Below are 25,026 nucleotides of genomic sequence, written 5' to 3'. Positions count from 1 at the left end.
GCCGCAACTGTTGATTTTGTATACCATTTACAATAGCCTTGACCAAAACTAACAGTTACTTCATTATAAACCAATCAATCTACCATTAATATAGTTGAACTGGCCTTTGTTAGTAGCATATACACTAATGTTTTACCTGTAAAATATTGTATACCTATTACGCTTAATAATATGACATGCTAGTGTTTGAGAATACCTCTTTTGGGACACGTTCTGTAAAAAAAGTTAAAGTACTTTCATATCGCTTTTCTCTTCAAATTACCTGGATTTTAGAAAAACGTAGTTCAGCTCATGAAAGGAAGAAATGTTAGGGACCCATGCACTAGTAATTGTTAAACAACGTAACTGGGGGGTGGATGGGGGGAACCAAAAGTTCTCCCCAATTTCAAATTTTGGGTGAAGGCTTACTAAGACAAGATTGGGTTTCAGAAATGAAACAGATTCAGGGTGTAGTCTGGTAAATTTAGTAAATTAATTACAACTATAACTTACTTCCTTGTCCTTGGTCATCTTCATCATTGGGGAATAAATCATCCAATGGTTCTTTGGCAGAATCTGCGTCTTTGTCCTCCTAAAATGTATCCCGAATATGCAGACTATTAAAATTGCTGAATCAAAATATAGATACTTTTTTACTTTGGATTGTATGTTGTTTTAATCCTGAGGCGTCCTTGATGTTCTCTGAGCTTGTTTTCTTGCAGATATTTCATTGCCCTAACTAGGTAACATAATCAGTGCTAGTAAGGAGTGATGTTTGCTGTCAGTTTATATTCTGGTGTCCTGCCTGTCTGTATGGGTGGGGTTGGTCTTCGAGATTCTTTGATTGGGTTGTTTACTGATGACTCTTTAGACAGTTTCTTGATTGGGGTATTGCTTAGATTGTTGATCTGAAGTTAACCTTGGAGTTAATCTATGTTGATCTGGGTGCTGATTACTCACTAGTAATCAGCACTCAGATCAGCATAGATTAACTCCAAGGTTAAAGTCAGACCAACAATCAAGTAAACCATCAGTAAACAGTCCAACCAAAGAATCTCTAAGACCACCCCCACCCCCACAGACTGGCAAAACACCAGAATATAAACTGACAGCAAACCGCATTCCTTACTAGCACTGATGATGTTACCTAGCTTGGGTAATGAAACATTTGAAGAAAACAAGCAAGCTCGGAGGGCACCAAGAACCCCTCATTTCATCCCTGAGCTACAAATATTCTCCTTTATTGTTTTAATTCCGTTGTCTTTCTTTTTATTCTGAAAATGTAACAATCAAGAATTGTTAGATTGTAGTGAGATATCAAACCAATAAAATGTATAGCATATATAGCATACTTAGATTAGAAAGTGCATTTGGGAAAGTAGAAATGAATTTGTTTTAAAGATATAAATGTACTGCTTTAATTTCTGGCCTGTCCCATATATTTGTCCTTTGGCTTCCAACTAGAAGCCAAATAAATACTGGACTCAAAGGAGGCTGCATTATAAAAATATTACAAAATTACACATTTTATGGAATTCGATATGTAAGCAAGATTGACATCATGTACAAAGATTATACAGCCTTTGTCTATCATTACAGATATTAAAGAAATTAAATTTGCCTTAAAAATTCTAAATACTTTCAGAGTAACATTCATTCACAGAAAGGAATTTAAAGAAAATCATGTAATTTATTTGAAGCTACTTACTGAAGGTGATATATCATCATCATATTTTTTTAACTGATTCATGAATTCAAGGTGCTTCTTTTCTTCTTCCAGCTGAGCCACAGACTGTTCACTTTTTTGCAATTTCTGCTGGGTATTAGCGAGTTCATCTCTTAGCCACTGGTTTTCTTGGCATAGCCTACGAACTTGGGCACGTAATTTCTGCTTCTCTGATTCTACAGCATTTAGATGATTTGACAAAGCCATCATCACCTAGAATGCACCAAAATTGTTATTTGTTTGATTCAATATTCTAGTACTTAAATATTTTGTAAAGCCATGAGGAAATGGACATTGGTTAGATAAGAGAGATGATAGAATGATAACTAGAGAGACAGACAGACAGACAGACAGACAATATCCACCAACCAATAAATTAAAGAGCTGACTTCATTAAAAACAAAACAAGGGAAGCCGTGACATAGGAAACAAAGCATAAACACGAAGAATTTAAAAAAATGCCTTAAAAGTCTAAAAGATTTATAAGACATTTATTATTAATGTATATATGACACTGACCAGAGGACAGTGGATAGAAAGCAGGATATTAAAAATAGATGATTTATGATAAAAATGATAAATTTAATAAAATACTTTAAGAATTAATATATTAAATGTATAACCTATTGAATAATAGACTACTGTATGTAGACATGTCAAGATTTTGTGTTATATTTAAGTATGTGTAAGTAAAGCTGTTTACTGATTAGTGACAAATAAGATAGGGCAAAAAATAAAACCTACATGCAATGTGGGAAACCTAGAAGAACAAAATTGTGAATTAATAATATCTGAAAATAAAGTTTCCTTCATAGGAATATCAACTAAATTCTCCTATTGATGCTAAGGATTTTGGCCTGATACCAAGGAACAAATAAGACTGTCCTAAAGACAGACGAAAACAGAATGTATGTTACTGTAAAAACAGCATCGAAAAACAGCATGTGTACTGAAGTCAGTTTTATCCAAAGCACAGAGCCAATTATACATTGATCATATACAATCATATTTAAATTGAATTAAAATACAAACTTTCCCCCTTGATTTTGAACATCAGAGATTAAATAAGGCTATCTTCATTCATTTTATTTACCTGAGCTTCACTTAGTCCCAATTCTAGCATTTCCAAAGACTTCCGAATCATATTTGATTTTTCTTCCACCAGATTGGTCTCGTCATCTTTCTTCAAACATTTTAGTGTCTCAAGTAAACTCTGTAAGATGGAATTATGCTCATTCTTCAAGGCTTCTAGGCCTTGAATCACTTGTTTAGTCTTGGAAATAATCTCATCCTGAGTGAGCTTTTCCAATTTGTCTTCTTTTAGATACACCATTGTGGACATGTTGTCATACATTCTACGAAAAAAAAATTCCAGAGATATTATTTAAATACCATCTAAATACATTGTTTCAATATTAAAGTTTTAGCTCACATACCCATAATGCAATTTATTTACTAATAATTATGCCCAATAACATTTGTTTTCTGAAATGATCACAATGATATGTAGAGTTCATCTTCCCTTAACTCAGAAGAGAGAGATTGTTGTTATATTATGTCATGTTCCTATGTAAGGAGCTTCACATGACTTTCATGCCTCTTGGGGATGGGAACATTTCTCTATTTCCATACAATGTACATCCTATGTGATGTTCGTGTTTGCTTATTCTGTGGAACCAAAAGTTTATGGAATAAACTGCATATTAAATGTAGATTGTATATATCATTCTGATAATTTCTAGATATCACCTCCTACAACCATTGAGGACCAGGACCTGGACATTTCTTAAAGCTAAACATTCATGTGAAGGAAACGTTAATGAGTTCAGTCCCTAGTAGAGAATTATAGAGATGCTACAGAATAATATCTAGCTCCCTATATTTCACAAGCTCCAAATAAGGTGTTCCAATCATGTAATACCCATTTATGGTAGTTGATATACAGTATTCTCTGGAAAACTCAGAAGGATGAAAGCATAGTATCAAATGACATTTTATGATTCTATTAATGTATAGGCAATGTTGAATAGGATTCTAGTTTTAAGCAGAAGATAAATAAGCATATCAATATAAAGTGCTCAACAAATAATTCCATAAGCAGTGATGCAGCTCTGACATTTAAAACAGGTAGTCCTTGACTTATGACAGCAATTGCCACTGGAAATTCCCTTGGTATGTGGTCATTTAGCGAGGGCAATCCTTACAATTCTGGTTGCTGTCATTAACTGAATGCCACAATTATTAGGCAAGGCAACTTCCTGCCACTTCCCACAACCAGTCAATCCCAAACTGTTGCCATGTGGGGGAAGAAAGAAGAGGGAGTGTGGAGCGTATGGAAGGTTGAGGAAGTTGCATGACAAGCACACACAGGTCAGAGAGAGTGTGTGAGAGGTATGAGTTAGGGAGAATAAATGAGGGGACATATGAGACACTGCATAGGTCAGGGAGGTACAAAGAGGATGCACAAGAGGTGTCATGCAGGTCAGGTAAAGTACATGAGTGTGCATGAGAAGTGCGATGTGGGTCATGGAGGGTATGTGAGAGGTGCAGGTTGGGGAGGATGCATGGAGGTGCACATGTGGCCAAAGCGAAGCAAATGCAGAGTGGCTGGGGGAGGGTGCACAGATGGAAAAGTCTTATTCAATCACCTTGCAGTTTTCCCTTCTGGCTTCCCCACTGCCTTTCTGAGGAAGCCAAAAAGGAAATTGAAAATGGTGATTGCATGATCATGGGGCACTTGGCATCCAGTCATATACTGTTTGAAATCCTTTCTTTTTTTTTCTATCTTTCAATGGAAAAAACAGGTAGTAGAAGAAAGGCATATCAGCAGCAACTATTGGAGTTAGCTCTATTCATTAAATACATTTCTCAAGAGTCTGGACATAAGGAAATCAATAACTGTTCTACCTTTCAATCCTGTCATAGCCATGCTTTGTTACTCCTACTTCTTGTCCAATTCTTTCTTTTTTTCAAATAGAAAGGTTCACATCAACATAAAGAATAAAAGAACTATAATTGCAATACTGCTAACTTATGCTTTAAATCCCAGGTAACCTCATACATTTGATACTCCTACCATAAACTTCCATAGTCTCCATAATTGGCACATACATTGATACATTTTTATAGTTCTGTGTCTTAAATCTATTTTAATTTTGTTGCTGTTTTTATTATAATTTACTTGCTTTGTTCATAAGTATCTATGCTATTGTTATATTTGACTGTAAATGTAGGGAATAAATTGGCTAAACAGCATATTCAAATATAAGAAATAAATTAGTAAGCAAAAACCGAATAAAACTTTCTATCATGCCAAGTTACCAAACATTGGATGAAGCCTGTCATTCCCAAATCTGAGCCAGGGAAAGTACTGGTACCAGCAGATGAACCCAGCATGTAACTCCCGACACTCCCAGAATCAATTAGGTTTAGAAATATTTTAAAATATTGAAATGTCAACGTATCTATTACTTCTTCAATCAGTTAACCTTGACAAGTCTTAAAAATACCTAAACCAGAAGTTTTCAAACTTTTATCATTCACCATGCTCAAGCCATGTATAGTGACAGCCCAGTTCACCAACAGTTCCATTTACTAAGTGGTAAAATATCTCACAGTGCTCTATGATTTTGCTGCAATGCCCCAAGGTACGCAGCATATTGCTTGAGAACAGTGGACCTAAATACAGCTTCTATGTTTGATAATTCTCCACATTTTTCAGGACAAGAACTTTTCTCATTACTTCTTGTTTTCTATTTGTAACTACTGACTTTTTTCATGTACTATTAACAAGCCAGATACCATCCAGATGATTTGACCATACTGACTGGGATGAAAAGGTTGAAATCCAAAGTACCTGGACTTCGCTTTAAAAAAATCTAATATTGAAAAACATTTTTACTTATTTATCAAACTTGTATGCTGTCTATCTCACTGAAGGCAATTTTTTAAAAACTTGTTTTACTTTAGAGTAGATGAGAAATCAAATCTGCAAATACCCATTCATTTTTTAAATTTATTATTTGTAAAAACATCATTTCTGCACATAAATACATGAATACATATCTAGACACCGAATATCATTGGCATAGAAATTATGAGTCTCCTTGGTATTATTCTTTAATAGGTTCTATATTCTTTTTTTTCTGGACAACTACAGGTAGACCTCATTTACCGATTAACTCATTCAGGGACAGTTCATTGTTAAGATGGTGCTGAAAAAATAACTTTAAAACCAATGCCTGTGTTTATAACCTTCTCAGTGTCTCTCAGTCATAAGATCACCATTATAGTCAATATACATTGACTGATCCATTGTTCCTACGCACCCATCTGCCACTTGCAGAGTAGAAAGACTGGAGAAGAAGGGATTACAAGAGAATAAGCAGGGATGGATTGTTTACCTAGTACAGTTGGGACTGCTGGCTCCACCACATTCCTTCCAATATGCATTCCTCCATTGTTTGTACCTGCTTACTCTCTTATAATCACTTCTTCTCCAATTAATTATAAACATTAATTCCTTATTGCTAATTATGCCATCATTGGAGACAGCACTCCAAAGAGAGGTGGAGTGGGGGGAGGGGGAAGGAAGCTGAAATAAAATCATTAGGAGGCAAACAAATGCAAAGATGTTAAATTGATTACAGTAGTCTTGTCAGTTATGGGCAGCTGTTGCAAGCTTGCCTATTATGGCAGCAAAGTAAGCATTCCACAGGGCAGGGAAATGGGTAAAAGCAGTCACATTATTTCCCACATAGTAACCACTTTGCTTAACAATGGAGTGCTGGTTCCAACTGGGTTCAGTAAATAAGAACTAAGCAGATTTTTAGTAATATAGTAGATTTTTGCAAGATATAAAAAAGCAAATCACTATGCTAATTTATGTATTGATCACTATTTTTCAAGTTACGTCATAAAGCATTATACAGTTAGCTTTAAAGTTTTAAACAGATTAACTTACTGAACTAGCATACATTGAGAAATGTAGATATTTCACGCTTTTGAAATATCTACATATGCTACATCATATTTATGAGATATCAACAGCTATGTTTTATACTAAGGCAGAAGTCCATGCTTTTTCAGGATGGAGTCCACAGTTGGTCTTTTGAGTTGTTCTAAAAATCAAAAGCAGGATATTACCTTAAAATTACATTTAATTTGGCATGAAGCACTGAGACCCCCAGTTGTTCCAATTCTACATACAATAAATTGTTTACAAACTGCAATAGATGGTTTGATAAAAATGTGGATAAAACCCAATATTATACAGTAGTTAGAATGATGTGCACATCGAATTCATTCAAATACTACTAAACTGATATCAAAGCCTTCATACTGTTCATCTTAGTGTATGTGGCCTCTTTAACTCCAATTTCCCTTTAAATCACACTTTCTTGCACTGAATGTAGTCACAGTTTACTCTATATGGTGATCTCAGATACTGGCTGGTTAAATGAAGATTAAACTGATTTCCCAGTTATAATCTGATTCACAATCTGTGCATGAACTCATTATTTAAGAAACTGAGATCATGAAGTAAGGAAGCAGGAGATGCTTCTTTTAGCTTAACTGAGGAGTAATGCATGAAACAGACTCTTGTGCAAAATCAAGTTAATTCCCAATAAAGTCAGATTTGCAGTATTCCCAAGAAGTGAAAGATCCTGCAGATCCCTTTCAGAATTAGATAGTTCTGGCTATTTTCTGAAAGCCCACTTCAGATTATTTTGGCAGTTTAGCATAGCTATTCTTGTGAAACCTCTCTTTCCTAAACATTTCTGATTCCTCAAATTGAAGACGTTGGGGCTGTTGGCAAATAGGTTAACTGAAGTCTGAATACAGATATCACTTCCTACACAAAACTAACAGAGAAGTATACTTTTATAGGACAAGACATAGCTGAATAAATATGTACATTTTTAAAAAATTTACAGAAATCTTCATCGTGTCATGAAGACCTAAGTCTGAATTACACTAACAGTATCCAAATCAGGCACAATCTAAGTATCAGTGGGCAATGGGTTTAGGTTGAAGCCACATTCAAACTTCAGTAATATGCTGAATATGCTGGATTCTACCAGTTCATTACCATTCCCGGTAGTTTGGAGAACTGGTAAAACAGGCCCCTGGCTGGCCCTGCTCCTCTCTGCCTGCGCTGTTCCCTAACCAGTCAGTCCTTATTGCACATGCGCAACATCGCATGCATGTGCAACAATCGCTGATGGCCACAGCGGTGCATTGGAGAAGCGGAGCAAGCAAAGCCGGAGGTCAGTAATTTTCGCTGCAAAAAAGCATCCAAATGCCGTGTGGTTTTTTCGGTGCAGCTGGAGTCTAGCCGCATTGAAAAAAACCATGTGGCGGCTGGAGGTTTTTTGCAGCGAAAATTAACAACCTCCGGCTTTGCTCTGCTTCTCTAACATACTGTTCCGGCCGTATTCTAGGCACCAGCCATGCAGGCTCACCCCATTGACTGCTACACCACTCCGCTCAGATGGAGTGGGCTAGTCCCTCCAGTGCAGCACGATCAATGGGGTGGACCTGCCCACCCAGTCACATGGCCACCAAACCACGCCCATCTGGTCATGTGAACACCAAGCCACATCCACCCAGTCACATGACCACCAAGCCATGCCCACAAATTTAGGCCACACCCACAGAACCAGTTGTTAAGAAATTTGAATCCCACGCATGGGTGGGGGACACTGAGGATGAGTTTGTAGCACCAAGGGGACGGTGGACTGAAAAAGTTTGGGAACCACTGAACTATACCATAAAAGTAAAGAAAGGTACCAAAAATGAGGATGTGGTAAAAGAGGAAAATGAGCACAATGAAAGAGAAAGTGAACAAGGAAAAGTCTATGGACAACCAAATGTTTCCAAGAAGACTACTCTGAAAGTTTATCAAACAAGATAATATAGCTTCATACAATCTTCCATTTCTATGAAAAAAGTTATTTTTTTTACTTCTAATCCATCACAATCAAAAAATTATGAGCAGTTTATACAAAAACGAATAAAGCATATATGCTGCAAGCTTCCATAAAAAAGACCAAAAACACCAATTATAAAAACACAAATAATAAAATAAATGTGCAAGATGCATGGTAAAATCAAAGAAAGGCTCTTGGAAACAATTCCAGTTTTAGAAGCTTCTAAATAACTTCATCTTTAATAGAATCTTGAGAGTTTAATAGAATCTTCTGAGAGGCTGCTTGGTAGGGTTGGCATTGTTACTAAAAAGTAATGCCTCCTCATCTCATCTCCCAAAACCTCCTAAAAATGCAAGATCAATAATACTGTCTCCCTGTAGAATCTGATGAAATTATTCTAAATCATACAGCTATACACAACCAAAAACAAATCTGTCAAGCAACAATCCTGATTAGATGTAAAACAATGCAATTTAAGAGATAGATTACTTTCAAATACATGAGATGAAGTCTATCACAAATATATAATATTGCAATTGACAACATGTAATGGAATTTTTTTAATGTATTTAATGCATTTAAAGTATATCAGAAGCATTCATAGAAGAAGGCCTTCTCCATGGTGGCTCCCTCACTGTGGACCATCATCCCCACCAAGCTAAGATTGGTCCTCACTTTAACACTCTTGAAAGGCCCTGAAGACCTGGTTTTCCAATGTGCCTGGGGACCTCCGAGTGGAATGGAGCTCATCAAATGGCTTATTTGACTGTTGTCATCAGAAGGGCTGGGAATTATTGCTTTTTTATTGTTTTTTTTTAATATTGAGTTTTTATTCTTGTAAGCCAGTGATGGCTAACCTATGACACGCGTGTCACTCGTGACATGCCGAGGCACTTTGACTGACACGCCTGTTGGTGTGGGGAAAACCTGCACATTTAGAGGCTGCCTGTGCTCTGCTCCAATCCCTGCTCCCTGCTTGTTGCGTGGAGGCGTGGTGTCACCGCTGCTGCGAGATCTTTGCAGCAGAGAACCAGTTTTAACCACCATAAACTGAGGTTTGTCAGTTTCATTACCTCAGGAACGCTACAGGAGGAAAGGAGATCCATGAGGTTCACAGCCCTGTAAGGTGGCCTTTCGATCCCCACATCCTGCACCTGCAGCCCTGAGACCAGGGAGACGAGTTTCACAGCCCTGTGTGATCACCCCAGCCCAGTTCGTCATAAACATCGCAGGAGGACTGCAGCACAACAACCAGACACAGTGCTCACGATAAGCAGCATCGGGTGGCTGTCCTGTAAGTGCAATTAATACTAAAATCTGCATTTCTGTCTTTGTGGCTCTCCCTTCTTCTCTCCCACTGTAAAACGCTTGGATGTCTAGTCTGCAGCATTCAGCCCCTCTCCAGCTCCTCTAAGCTTTAATTGCCTCCATAGCACCTCTTGCAGTTCTTGCTTCTCACCATCCTCACAGAGCACCATGCAAATCCTCCAAAAAAAATCTCCAAAACTTTTAGCTTTTTGAACTAATAAATATAATAAATATATTAAAAATATAACTCTTTCTTTATTAGGGCTGCAAATATTACCAAATTACTGATATTTCTTGAAGTGACACACGACCCGAGGAAGGCTACATTTTTTCCCGATTTTCGACACACCAAGCTGAAAAGGTTAGCCATCACTGTTGTAAGCTGTATACAGTGAAAGTGAGTTGGGCAGCCATATACATTTTCTTAAATAAATTCAGCCTTGTAAAGTCCTTGACCTACAATAGTTTTTTTAATGACCGTTCAAAATTACAACAGCACTGAAAAACTGACTTATGACCATTTTTCACACTTATGACCGTTGCAGCATCCCCATAGTCACATGATCAAAATTCAGACGGTTGGCAACTGACTCATATTTATGACAGTTGCAGGATTCTGCGGTCCTGTGATCACCTTTTGCAACCTTCTGATAAGCAAAGTCAATGGAGAAGCCAAATTCACTTAATAACCATGTGATTAACTTAAATTCAGTGATTCACTTAACAACAGTGGCAAGAAAGGTCATAAAATGAGGCAAAATTCACTTAACAAATGTCTCATTTAAGAATAAAAATTTTGGGTGTAATTGTGGTCATAAGTCTAGGATTATCTATGTAGCCAGTATTAAATATTACAAAAATATTATCAGGCTGAAAAGAAGCTGTTTACAAAGTAGCTTTAAATGTTACATTCCTAACCTTTACAATACATTAGCTGCAATTTTTGTCTAGTTATAATTTTTCCAGCTTTTAAATTAAAACAGCTTATTTATATTACTTACAATTATACAAGCTTACAGTATTTTCCAAGAAAGACTAGAATGTTTATTACATAATTTGAAAATAGTGAAAGGGGAAAAATTATTTTCCAATGAATCACTGGCTGTGCAACATTTTTTAAGGTTGTTTTAAAAAAGCAGCTAAAACAAATCCACATTTTCTATGATCAACATTTATTTCCACATCAGTAATCAAACATGGAAAATAAACTGGTAACAATTTTTCTAAAATATTTCATTACTCAAGTTCCTCTATATATTATCAAGCTTATAAACACTTCATCCTCTTAAGAACAATCTAAAGCAAAAAGATTTTACTTTATATAAGTTCTAAAAATTGAAGATCAATTTTCCTTTCTCCTCCCTTCAAGAGAGGAATTGAAACAGCTCTTTCAGATAGTTTTGATTCCTATTGCCTTATGTGTGAATTACTCATTCTGGTCATTAAAATAATCCTGAAATATATAGGAACCATGTTGTCACATTGTGTATGCTGAGATTTAAAATTAAAATGCAGCTATCAAAGCATGGCTTTGAAGCAGATCAAAGAAATGGAGCCAGAAGAGTAGCTGCGCTAATCCACATGTCCAAAGGGAATTCAGCCTACAATAAGAAGCCAGACACTGCATTACAGGGTACAATCTAACATCCCAAGGGCACTGAGGGAAGTAAGAGAAATAAACAGATAAAATAAAAAACAAAAGGAAAGAGAAGTAGGCGCAAATTTGGTTAGATCCTTTTGGGGAACTCCTTAAGCAGAAAATGAAATCAACATTTTTTTAAAAAGCTTCTACTATACATACAACTATATATTATATGCTGATCTTCATTTTATAAATATCTTCATTTAAAAAATGTTAGAATGTTCCATTTTCTTGTTGCATATATAAAGATTTAATATGACATTGCAAACATTAGAAAAACTAATGACCCAATTTTTCTTAGCTTTCTTATTCTAAACCATATTTCATTTTCTTTCCGTTTAAAAAAACCACAAATACGATATGATTGTTATAATATTAATATTTTACAGTTGATATTTATTTTAATGCTTTCATATGCAACCTCCATTTAGCAATTTCAAAAATGTCATATTAATTCTATATATAAATCCTATTATCAGGTGCATGGAAGATAGATTACTGCAATATAATATAGAAATGTTATTCAATCCTGACTTCCTAAAATTGATTGCATTAAATTTTGGCATATAAACTTTGCTAAATTGGTATGCATTAGGACCACACTATTCCTAGCTTCAAGCCTGATATCATCTCATGCTATTTTTCCTGGTCAGCAATTTGCTTGCTACAATACAGTTGCTGGTGTATAACATATTAAGACTTTGCCTAATTAAACTGTTTGACCTTTACTGTTCATGATTCTTTTTTTCATTCTAAGACTCATAATTTAGTTTTTAATTGTTATCAGACTTGTGTTGGCAATTTTTAGAAAAAGATATTTTCTATAATATTGCATTATTTAAATTTATTCAGAAAACATTTATACTTGTACTATTTATTTAATATACAGTTTCAAAATTAGTTCAGAAAAACATAATTCCATTTACAACTTATTTGTATAAATGCCTACTTAAGACATATTAACCACCAAATTCAACATGATTTACTCACAGGTAAGCGAATACAAGATTGGAATTTTGAGTTTAATTTTTGCTTTATGTTGGTATCAGGCAGTTGAGTTTGACTTACACTACAGCCTTCCTAAATTTCATTAAATTTCTCCACCCAAACCATACTGCAAAAGGGAATAAATATTTCCAGACAGTTCTTTAAAACTCATATATCAGTAGCCTAAAGCAAAAGGTGCAGCTTTGTTTTAGCTATTAAAAATTTAGCTCTATAAATTATTAAATAAGCTGAAATCCTATCAAGATTATCCATCATACTGCATACAGATAATAAGCTTTGCTATTACATTTTTCCCAACCAAAATCTTCTAGCCATAAAAAGCCTTTTGGAAAAAAAAAACCTGATGGCTCTGCCTACAAACTCAAAACACAGAAAAATGGAAAACAGAACTATAATTTTTCTGATCTCATTTCAGAAAAAAGCAAACAAACACACAAACCCCAGAAATATCCATCTATTAAAGGGAAAAAAAAGGTAAAGTATAGAATGTAAAAAAATAATTATCCAATAAAAATATGCCAAGAAAACAATGTTTTCGTAGCATTATATCAATAATGATATACATCAAAAATCTACATACGAATCTATGTTATGTGAAGTTGTGACTAATAGACGCAAGCTTTTAATAACTTTAAAAAAATGTAAAACCAACCTGAAAGGATTTTTTTTAATGCAGAAGAAAAATAGTCCATAACTATACATATCCGAATATCCAAAGGACCATTCTTTATTTGACCAGATGTCCCCATTCCTGGATGTTGTCAGGCCCCAAATTGCAACATAAAATTGTTGAAAGCAGGGGAAGGACAGTAAGCACAAGTGAGGGGAGGGGAGGTGTCAAAGAAACACTTCCCCAACTTACAACTAGTTCCTTCCTCTTCAATCTCCCTTCCTCAATTAGCTTTTTTTTTTTTCATTTGGAAGAGCAACATCATCAGCAGAATAAGGATGGCTGTTGTCCTCAGAGATTAGTCCAGCACTTAGAGACACCTAAATCAGCCTTTTCTTCTAGAATGACAAATTGGCAATGAAAGACACTTTACACATAGAATTGCTATCAGCTTCCTATGTCCTCTGTGTCTGGGAATCTTCGATTCCTTTTCCAGATCTGATTTTTCATCATCTTCTCCTCTATAGAGATTCTCAGTCATCCAGGTCATGTGCTTTTTTTCAGGAGGCAACTGGACTTTGTTTTTTTCTTTGATTTCCAGAGGGAAAAAAATTGCAGATTACAGGAACCAGGAGCACTACTCAGATGACCCTGAGGACACAGATAAACCTCCAAATGCTTCAAACGACCCTCTAAATGACCAGCTGTTTGCAAGGAATATAAATCCTTCCATTCCCCACTATCCTGTCAGAGCTGAAAAAGCTTCTTGGATGAGAGAGGTCTTCAAAGAAAAGAAAAGAAACCTCGAGGAAGTCCAATTGCCTCCTGAAAAAAAAAAAGCGCCTTTGGGTCTTCATCTTCTCCGATGCTCCGCTCAACACGCCCCAGTGTGACATCCCTTCTTCCATCGCCCACCCAGGAACCTCTCCACTCCCCCACAGGACCCGCTTCTCGATGCTGCCACTGGTGAGCACCACACTTTGTTCCTTCTCATCTACTCCCAATTCTTACACACACGCGCGCACGCACACTCGGAGCTCTTCCTACTGCTGGCGTCCGCAGCTGCCACCGCCTTGGCCGCTTAGTCCTTAAGAGCGATCAGCATTTTTTGATGGGCGGCAGGCCGCCGGGTTCCCTTGGTGGCGAAGAAAGAGAAAAGGATGCTAAGGAAGGCGGCGGGGACCCATGCCGATACTCACCCCTGCTCTGACTTCACCGCCCGGGTGGAAAGTCCGGGCTGTCAATCACAAGGCGGGGGCGACCCCAGCACCGCCGTTGCCCCCCCTATTACCTCCCGTGTTTCTCACGGCCGGGAGACAATTTCTTCCCGGCTTCCCAAAGCCTGACTGACCGGCCTTAGCCCCACCCCTCTCCTCTCCGAAAATGGCGGTTCCCTCCCGGCCCACAATTCTGCGCGTGCCCAGAGCCATGATGTCACTGGTTCCGAGAAGCAGGGATGCAAGGGCGGACTGAGGGCTGGAAAAGTTAAAGGAGCGCGAGGGAGGAATACGCGAAGGCTTTCCCACAAAAACGCATGCGCCACGCTGCGGGCGGGGAGACGAAGCCGGGGTTGAATTGTGACCGATCGATATTTGTAATTCTCGGTGGTTTGCGTTGTGATGCGACTCTAGGAGATGGTGGTGCCATCATTTCGTGAATGACAATGATCAAACGGGAGGCTCGGGGATAGGGGGAAAGTGGGATTGCCCCTTAAGTCAACAACCACTTCCAATGTGATGCCCGCCCCTCCACAGGGTCCCAAGCCATCTGGCAGAGCCAGGTCTACAGGCTCCTGCGGAAGGATGGAAGCCAATTTGACCTTAGGGGGTAAGATGTTCCACATCCACAGGACACGTATTTATAATTTCATAAATTTAGATCACTCGGTTCTGGATCTCAACCCACTGTATCAAATAATGAAAAGTACTGTATAGCCCCAAGAAACAATGTGTGTATGGGGTGGGGGAGGGAGGGGATGTATCTGCTATTTTCAAAGTGGGGAAGAGAAGAAAATGGTGAAAGGGGCAATAGAATGAGGAAAAATAACTTCAAAGCAGTAGTTAGGCGTGGTAACATTTTTATATTGAGTCATTAATATATTCAATCGGATGTATGACTAAATGAAAAACAAGAATTTTTATGCTGATACTATCTTGACAATTTAGGAAAGCCATACACTATTTTTCAGTTCTTCACCATTCCCTTATGAGAATATTCTTTCTCAGATCTTAAACCACTGTACATGCCTATTTAAATGAAATATGATCCACAAACATTTCAGGAATAATGAATTTCTTAATCTTTATGGTGTTGCAAAGTTCTTCACTGTTATGTTGCCAACAACACTACCATCCTCTAGAAAATATTTGTAATATCTGAGATCCTAGTTCATTATTTTCTTCATTTTAGCTCTCAAATTTCCAAATTATTCTGAAGTTATTTTATCCTGGCAGACTACTTTTTTTCCAATTACACTCTTGCAAGAAAATGAAGCATTTTATATCAAATAAAATGTAGGGAAAGTGTACAGTGTGTTTAAAAATAAATATTAATCTAGAAATGTTTCTTTGTGTTTACAAATAATAAAAACATTCATTTTACTTAATAACCATTATATTAAATATTTAAAACCATGACACTAGCAGATCAATACAGTCCATGTGCTGGAGGATAGAAGCATTCCCATTTTTTTAAATTTTCCTTACCTGTTTTTGGAGACAGCGCTGTCTTCAGAAAGAAAAAAAAAGAAGTAGGAAATTACAAAATGTTTGCCAGAAAAGCTGGATCCAAAAAGGAAACAGCAAAAGGTTGGTGCGGGTAACTGGGGAAAAAAGCAGCTGGGTGAAAATGCTTGCCAAAACCTTTCAGGAGTGAACAAATCCTTGCTGTTGTTTCCTGAATCTTCACCGTTGTAATTTTGGTGGCTGAAAACATGGTTGTAAGTTGAGCACTACCTGTAAACACTTACAGTAATATTTCTCTGGGAAAAATTATTATTGACTTATGGGACCTAACTTTTGGTTGTATATAATTTGTATATACAATACATAAATTTTATTTATATATCCAAAAGTTTATACTTTTTCTATCATGGAAATTCACCTCATTTTCCTTTTAAATTAGGTTTCTAAAATGCTAGTTGTTTTACATATTTTTCCAATTGCTTGCCCTGCATCTACTTTTTTATTAAATGATTTGTTGTCTTTAGATAACACCTGCCTACCAACCAAAGTGGTGGCATTATAACTTACAAGCTCTCTGGAAGTCATTAGGGAATATTTCACAGTTGCCTTGGAAGGTAACTTGAGATTATTTTAAAAATAAAAGGTTGGAACTATACTAAAGAAGCACAAACATCCACACTAAATTGCACTATCTTACCTTTGGTTAAATTGAAAAAATAAAGAATAAAAGTCCTTTTTTTAATTTTAGAGAGCTTGGACAATATGTGTGTAGATCAAAAACATTTAGAAGTTAATAATGGACATACTAAGCAGATAATCCTTTATTCTACTAAATCAACAATCAGACTTTTCTGGAACAAAATTTCTATGAAGAAAAATGGACTCTAAATGTGTGAACCATGTTAGTATCTACATAGAATTCCAAATATCCTCATACTACACTTACTATATTTTGCAGCTGCTTTTTACAGGCTTGTCGGCTATCTGCAAGGATATCTGGCTGGCTCCTTAAGTGTAGGAAAAGTAAATAAAAGCTTATCCTCTGGGATGCTAGCATATTTTGCTAGAGATTCCTCTATTAAATAGGCTTATTTTTGAGCTATTAAAAGCTGATTTTCAAATGTTCCTTCCTCTTTACCTCCTAAATTCAACTGTAAAAGATTAATATTACACTTTAATTGTAGTGTACATTCAGAATATAGTCCCTTCAAGCCCACCTGCCCATTTCTTTTTGTCTTTTTAACGTCTATGTTGCTAGTCTGGGTACTCAAAAGTTTGCTACTGAGAAACATTAAGGTCACCTGTGTAATCTGTGTAATGTTATACAGCAGACAGAAAAATGAAGCAGAATGATGCACCCAGAATCCATCCACAAGGTATGATTCAGCCTCATCTTCTGGTGTAAAAGGCAAAGCCTTCAAAATCTTCCCATGTACAAAGCAAGCCTAACATTAAGTGGTTGATACTCTTTTCAGGGAAGTTTATGGATTAGTTTTTCCACTATACTATATTATTCATGTACACACACACACACACACACACACACACACACACACACACACTATTCTCCTTGTTTGTTGTTGACTTGTCCAGGTCTTTGTTATTTCTGTTCATTACAGAAATACATTTAGCTTGCATTTGCTTACATTTAGTTGTGAATGCAGATAATGAAATTCAAGAATACAACACTTCTTATGAATGATTCAACAAACTAATCAATTCGGGGAGAGGGCAGGGAAATAAGTTGTCACAGCAAAATATGAAGGAATTTGAGTTACACTTTCAATCATACACGTAGCCAAAACTCTGGCTAAAAAAGAAAATAATTAACTTGGTCCCCAAAACAGGAAAGAAATACCGACTCAAATTATTTGTGTTTCTAGGACTAGGTTGTCCAAGAAAACCATTGGGTTCAGGAAATGACTGCTAGAATTTGATATATTTTATTTAATGTATTATAATGAAGTATTTTTCAGAAAATTCAATAAAGATAGGCCAAACATTGTTATTGGCTAGTGGCTATATAACTAGTGTGAATACTAATTTGGAAAAACCCTGGATGAAGGTTGTAACAAAATATTTTCTGTACTTTTTCCAATAAAATTGTGTAATAGTCCCCATGTATCCACAAGAAGTCAAGTTTGACTCAAGGACCTCTTTGTATTTAGACCAACTGAGCATATTGAGAGAAAAGTTTCCAGGCATTCTTTTAAAACAATACAGATATTATACTATAAAGATTACATATGCATAGTTGGTATTGAGTGCTGATTTTTTTAGAGTGCAACACCCCATACACACCTTTGGCTTAAAGAAACATTACAAACCAAGTGGTTTGTGTTGAAAAGAGTGAGAGTTAGTGAATTCATTAGAATGGATTTATGCTTGCTGAGCTTCATCGTTATACAGTGAAGTTGTCTATTTGTGTATATGTTGTGTGAGGAAATATCTTTTAATCACATCTGGGAATCAATTAGCTTTACAACCCATGCCCTGTTTGCAGACAATAAATTTTACTACACTTTTTTATTTGCCTATCCTTTCTGGGAATTGTGATCTCTGGCTAGTATATAAAAGTACATATTTACCTGCATACAGATGCACATTTACAAGTTTATCAAATGTAGACATTTATTAGAAAAGGTGATTAGTATAATGAGGAATTGGGCTTAATAACAAGATAGAGACTGTATCTAATCTTTCGATCAGGGTTACTTAAAGGGCAGAGTAATTTCTTGATTAAGCAATATTTGAATGTTAAAAAATTAACAAATTGGAACAATGCTTGTTAGTAGAATCCATAGAGGATATAATTTGGAAAAGCTTATGTGTGGTAATATATCCATCATATTCTGCAAGTTCTTGTACAGCTTTGTAAGATCTGGGGGTATCACAAACGCTCCTCATGAGGGCAGTAGTGTCTTTATGATGAGAGTTTGATCCTGTTATGATCTGCTAAAGCTCAGAGACCAGGAATCTGTGTGGGAGTTCACAGTACCTATCCGAGCCATTCCCATGAGACCTTTGGTGCCCTGCTTTCTCACGGGAACTTTATCACCTTCGCTGAGGCCTAGCTAGATAATGTTGCTGAGCTAATGTTGAAGTCATTGTTTTGATTTTGTATTTGTATTTTCTTAATAAATACTGCTACCCGAGGGCTATCGGGGCTGGCAGTTGCTCAGACGTCTTCCCTGCGTCTCCCATCATTTTTTCAATTGCCAGTCCACCACAAGTGGTGACCCCGACGTGATAGTTTGGAAGGCTATACGTTTTGGCGTGATAGCTTGAAAGCTATACGTTTCCCGCATCCTATACTCATCGTCGCGGACGTCGACTGGGCCCTCATCTTCTTCGCTGGACGGAGACAGATTCTTTTCGTGAGTATGGGGGAAGGTCTCTCGAAAGCTCAGACAAAGCACCTTAGGGAAATGAGAGAGATCGCTGGGAATAGTTTTAAGTTTGGAGTTCATAGTAGAGGACATGAAGTAGGAAAGAAAGAAATTGAGGACTTATTACAGTATGTTTGGAAACATATTCCGTGTTATCCAGAGGGAGGTAGTATTAAAGTAGAGCGCTGGAGAAAGATAGGGAAATTTTTGCACGAGGAGCCTCGTGCCCCTTCTTCAATTTTGTTAACCTGGAGGGTGGTTATGGATGCATTAGCTACGCATGAACAACCACTCCTATCACCCCCGAAGAAGGTTTGCCGCCTTACAATGCGGTACGTATATTGCCACCGACAGCACCTCCAGATAAATCCAGAGGGCTGTCAGGCACTGAAAATACTTTGTCAGAAGAGAAGAGTTTGCCTTTAAGAGTTCAAGTAGATGCAGTTACTGCAGCTATTCAAGAAGCAACAGATAGAGGGGAATTATCAGGAGATGATTTGGTAGATTTTGGAGTGGAGATTCAACTTAATCCAGTAGAAATTGGTGTGGACGTTGCTTTAAATCAACAGAGAGATGGAATGCCTGAGGAGGTTCGTTCTTCTCCCACAGTTAAATTTACAAGCCGTACGGGCCCTCCCTGACGGCGAAGGTGGTGAGAAGACCTTTACTAACATCAAACAAGGAAACAATGAACCCTATGAAAATTTCATTAGCAGATTGAAAGTGGCTATTGAAAGGCAAATTGACAATCAATTTGCCCGGAATGAATTGCTTTTGAAGTTAGCAGTAGATCAGGCTAACGCAGATTGCCAAAAGGTGGGGAGTCAGACTTTTAACATGGAGACTTTAGTTCTGGCTCTCCAGGCAGGAAATGCTAAAAAGAAACTTTTTTAATTGTGGGAAGCCTGGACATTTTAAAGCGCAATGTCGGGCTCCTGGGGGTCAAAGTCAGCAAAATGAGAGATCAATGGGACAGGGTGTGACCTAAATCAGTAAATCAGCCTATATCAGATGCTCCTACAGTCTTTACTGATGGAGAAATTTTTTTTGGTGCTTGTGTTTGGAAAGATAAATCTGGAATTTGGCATACAAAAGTGACATCAGAGCAGAAGTCTGCCCAACAGGCAGAACTTGCTGCTGTGGTTTTGGCTTTTCAAAATTTTCAAAATCAGGATTTTAATCTAATAGTGGATTCTTTGTATGTATATAATTTGTTACCCTTTGTAGCAGGTTCTTATTTGTCTCCTGGAATATCACCTAATATTCTACGTTTGCTTTTGTTGTTGCAAGAATGTTTGGAGCAGCGATGAATGTGTGTTTTATTGCTCATATCCGTAGTCATAGTAATTTACCTGGAATTTTATCACAAGGCAATGCCAAAGCTGACAGTGCTGTAACTTCAGTTCTCACTGTCCAGCCATGGGACAGCCATAGTTATTTTCATCAAAATGCTAAAGCGTTGGCACATCAATTCAAGCTTACTGCTGCAGAAGCTGCTGCCATAATTCAACAATGTCCAACATGTTCAAAGCAAGGCACAGCTATTCCTATGGGAGTCAACCCCAGGGGTTGAAACCCTCAATGATTTGGCAAATGGATGTTACTCAGTATCCATCATTTGCACCTTGGAAGTATATACATGTGACTGTGGATACTTATTCAGGATTTCTAATGGCTACTCCTCAAAGAGGTGAAGCGGTTAAACATGTCATCAATCATTGCATTAAGACATTTTCAGTCGCTGGTACGCCTCAAACTTTAAAAACAGACAATGGTGCGGCTTATCGGAGCACAGTCTTTGATCAGTTTTGCAAACAGTGGTCTGTGGAACATAAATTTGGAATTCCATACAATTCCACAGGACAAGCTATTGTGGAGCGTTATAATGGCACGCTCAAGAACATGTTAGCTAAATTAAATAAAAAAGGAGGGAAGCTCCTGGGGCTTCCGGCAATTCAAGATCATTTAAATCTTGCTTTGTATACTTTAAATTTTTAAATTTGTCTGGTAACCCCCTAGCGCGCCAGCAGGCATTTTTCTTCCCTTCTACAGATGCAGTGAGGCCTCGAGTGTTGGTGCGATTCCTTCCGGATCCGGCATGGGTTCCCGCTGAGCTGATTACGTGGGGACGTGGTTATGCAGCAGTAGAACATCTTGGTCAAATTCGTTGGGTTCCTGGTCGATGTATCCGGCCTGATCATTCACAAGCGCTTCGCAGGTGCCAGTGAGGGATGTTCCTGATTCTCAGGATGGCGCTCCTGTGGTTCCTGATTCCGTTCCTGAGGTTCCTGATTCTCAGGATGGCGTTTCCGTGGTTCCTGATTCTCTTGATGCCGGCAGTCCAGGCGTGGCGCTGTGAAAGCTGGGAAAAGATGACTGCTTATCCGAGGTTATCAACTTGTATGCAGCAGGTTCCTTTGGGGAATCGGACTAAATTAATCTGCAAACAGCGGCATCTTTTGATTTTTCCAGCATATTGGTCCTGGCATAAGGGTCAAGACATTCTTTACTCGGGACCTGATAAGGATATTATATCTTCAGCCTGTGCTACAACTCTGATTCTGTTTAATGTTTCTGTTTCAGACTATGGACAATATTGGTGTCAATTGAGTTGCCTAAGTTACTTTACACAACTTCTTTTTCCATTCGTCTTATGCCTCCACGGACTCTAATACGGAGGCGGAGAGCTGCTATTATCTCAGAAACTAGAGACCTTGGTGATAATTTATGGAAGGAAAATTCCTACATCAAGGACGTTCGGATTGCAGCAAAGAGTTTAAATGTAACTAATTGTTAGCTTTGTATGCATGTACCCACCTTTTGGAATAGCTATGAACTATAGAGATATTCATATTTTAAATAATTTTACTGTTGCTATGTTTTATGATACTGTTGAGAATATTAAGATGTTAAATGAAGAAGTGTCTGAAATTCGCCAAGTTACTTTATGCTTTAGATATAATGTTAGGAGTTTGTGCTTTAATTCATTTACATTGTTGTGTTTTTTATACATAATTATGAGCCTAACATTACAAGAACTGTTCATGATATGGAAGACCGCATAGCTGAACACGAAGCAGGGAAAGATGGCTTCAATAAGTCATTTTGGGCTTTGCTATGGGATTGGCTTCCTGACAGCTCATGGTTACGTTTATTGCTTCAATTAGTTGTAATAATTGTTATTACACTTATTATGTTATGTTGCTGTATTCAATGTATTCCTAATCTATTTCAAATGTGTGCCTCAGCCTTAAGTGTACGAAACCAAGTTTGCAAGGGAACTGTGTATTTTGCCACTGAAACACCCCTATCTTTGAATAAATAAAAAAGGAGGGAATGTGGTAATATATCCATCATATTCTGCAAGTTCTTGTACAGCTTTGTAAGATCTGGGGGTATCACAAACGCTCCTCATGAGGGCAGTAGTGTCTTTATGATGAGAGTTTGATCCTGTTATGATCTGCTAAAGCTCAGAGACCAGGAATCTGTGTGGGAGTTCACAGTACCTATCCGAGCCATTCCCATGAGACCTTTGGTGCCCTGCTTTCTCACGGGAACTTTATCACCTTCGCTGAGGCCTAGCTAGATAATGTTGCTGAGCTAATGTTGAAGTCATTGTTTTGATTTTGTATTTGTATTTTCTTAATAAATACTGCTACCCGAGGGCTATCGGGGCTGGCAGTTGCTCAGACGTCTTCCCTGCGTCTCCCATCATTTTTTCAATTGCCAGTCCACCACACTTATGCTGTAAAAATATGTTAGTCTTTAAATTTGATTTTACTTATTTTGATGCAACACTATGACCCTTCTATGCTCAAATTATTTTCACTCTAGAAATTTCACTATGCTAATATCTGATATGTAGCCTGAAACGCACCCTAAAACAAGATTCCACTAATAAGATTTCATGCACTAGACAGCAGCATCTGTAACAGTGTTTCTGAAACTTGGCACAGCAACTTTAAAATGTGTGGACCTCAATTCCCAGAATTCCTCAGCCACCAGGGCTGCCTGGCTAATTCTAGGAGAGAAAGTCCTCCTAGACTTTCCACACTAACCACACCCATTAAAGTTGCCAGTTTTGAAAATCATTGATGTACACAATGGTCATCTCACAATTATGCTTTTTCAGAACAGTACTCAATCAAAAATAAACAATAGCATTTGGTGCACACTGTATTTGTGGACAGGTAAAAGAATTATATACTCTTTGGATCAGACCATAATTATAATAATGCAGATTATAGTTTCCCTATCAGATCCAATTGGATTCATAGAGCAATCTTCTACTGGGACTCCAGATTCAACAAAGTGATATCTGAAATCACATGGTATCTGTGTTGTCTCACATTAGCAGGAAATTGGGAGAAAGGAGAGCAGAATAATCACAATCCTTTTCAGATCCTCTTTTTTATTTGGAAATGAGACAACCAGTGGATTCGAAATTAGGAGTGAGGATGTTGGTAATATAAAAATTGAAACACTAAGAACTGACAATAATGCACCATGAAAGCGCTCTTCTTTTGCATAATTAAAAATACCCTGGTTTATAAACTCACATTCTGTAATAGCAGTGCAATCACAGAGAGACATTCATAAGAGCTTTTAGTTTAGCCTTAATCAGCCTCTTCCTTCTCTCTCATCCTCCTCTTTTATTCTAGTGAAATGAATACTTCAATGAAGAGATCTAATGAATAGCAGGAAATAAAGGACATGCTTGGAATGAAATCACCATTTCCCATCAGATTAAACAGCATGTAGAATTTACAAAAAAGATGTTTCATCATAGAATTCACAATCTTACTGAAAATTACTAGACATTAAAAAAACATTTAACTTCAGCTAAAAATCAAACATTTATTTTTGTTTCTATGGAAAGCCAATGTCATTGATATTTCCCTTATTTGATTTGGACGTTACAGCAGCAAATTCTGAAAAATCCATATAGTATTCTGAATATATATCAGTAATTATAATGCAGAAACTGCTGGATACCTTTACCTCAGGGTTACAAAAGAATGCAAGATTCAGGAGTTGAAGAATTCTTCATCTAGGCAATTTATTGTTTTTTTTAAGGGGGTGGGGAGAATAATGGGGCAAAAAGCAAATGAAGCCTTTTTTTAAAAAAAAAAGCTTGCCAGTGAAGAATTTCTGAAACTTAAGTTTACATGCAGTCCTGTAACTCTTAGATTGTCTAAGAAAAAGATTGCTATGCACAGCACTGGCTTTTTTTTGGTGGCCATTATAATCGCCTTTGGTGTGGGTTTGTGCATATACATTGTGTATACCAATCCCCTTTTTCATCTGGAGCTACTAGCATCCCCTAAAGATCTGCCCTAGAGGGAGATGAAATTGGCCAGACCTATTATTAGAATACTAATGGCTGCAGGGGATGGAATGGATAATAAAAGTTGCTTTCACCTGCTTATGTTTCCTTTACTGGAGGAAATGTGCCTGTAATAAAAGCAATCTTTCCATGTGTGGAAGGAACGCACAATCTGAATCCATTAGAAGTACTGCTCTATGCAAAATCCACCAGGAACCTTTCTATTCAGGCAGAAGTCGATCACAATGAACCACTTTTCAGAATAAATAAGTTGGTTGCTTTAATGCCATGAGCAAATCATTATATGACATGCCATATGGTATATATTTTGAGTTGTGGAATAGTTGCTGCTTTTCCATTAAACTAATGCAATCTATCATATATCTATTAGAGGCATCGGATGTGCAAATCAATAAATAAAG

At 37.2% G+C, this 25,026-nt stretch overlaps 1 protein-coding gene and 1 long non-coding RNA gene across 8 annotated transcripts in view; one reads left to right on the top strand and one right to left on the bottom strand.

Moving 5' to 3' along the window:
- The window catches only part of KLC1 (kinesin light chain 1), a 45,845-nt gene extending 31,246 nt beyond the window's left edge, over positions 1-14,599 (bottom strand). For 3 of the 7 annotated variants that reach the window (XM_026698564.2, XM_026698566.2, XM_087922252.1), the window contains exons 1-4: positions 14,405-14,599; positions 2,799-3,060; positions 1,688-1,918; positions 493-571 (exon numbers count right to left, since the gene is read on the bottom strand). In XM_026698564.2, the coding sequence (XP_026554349.1) occupies positions 493-571; positions 1,688-1,918; positions 2,799-3,059 (571 nt within the window). In that variant the 5' untranslated portion in view covers position 3,060; positions 14,405-14,599. The remainder of the gene's footprint in view (positions 1-492; positions 572-1,687; positions 1,919-2,798; positions 3,061-14,404) is intronic. The other 4 variants (XM_087922254.1, XM_087922255.1, XM_026698565.2 and 1 more) reach the window with 3 other exon arrangements.
- The window catches only part of LOC113435038 (uncharacterized), a 274,736-nt gene that overhangs the window by 142,533 nt on the left and 107,177 nt on the right, over positions 1-25,026 (top strand). The gene's annotated exons all lie outside the window — the stretch shown is intronic.

Source organism: Pseudonaja textilis, chromosome 1 (assembly GCF_049901715.1).
Source record: "Pseudonaja textilis isolate UNSWEBS1 chromosome 1, rPseTex1.2, whole genome shotgun sequence".
Lineage (NCBI taxonomy): Eukaryota > Metazoa > Chordata > Lepidosauria > Squamata > Elapidae > Pseudonaja > Pseudonaja textilis.
The sequence above is the reverse complement of the archived record's forward strand: the minus strand, read 5'-3'. Positions and strand labels throughout refer to the sequence as shown.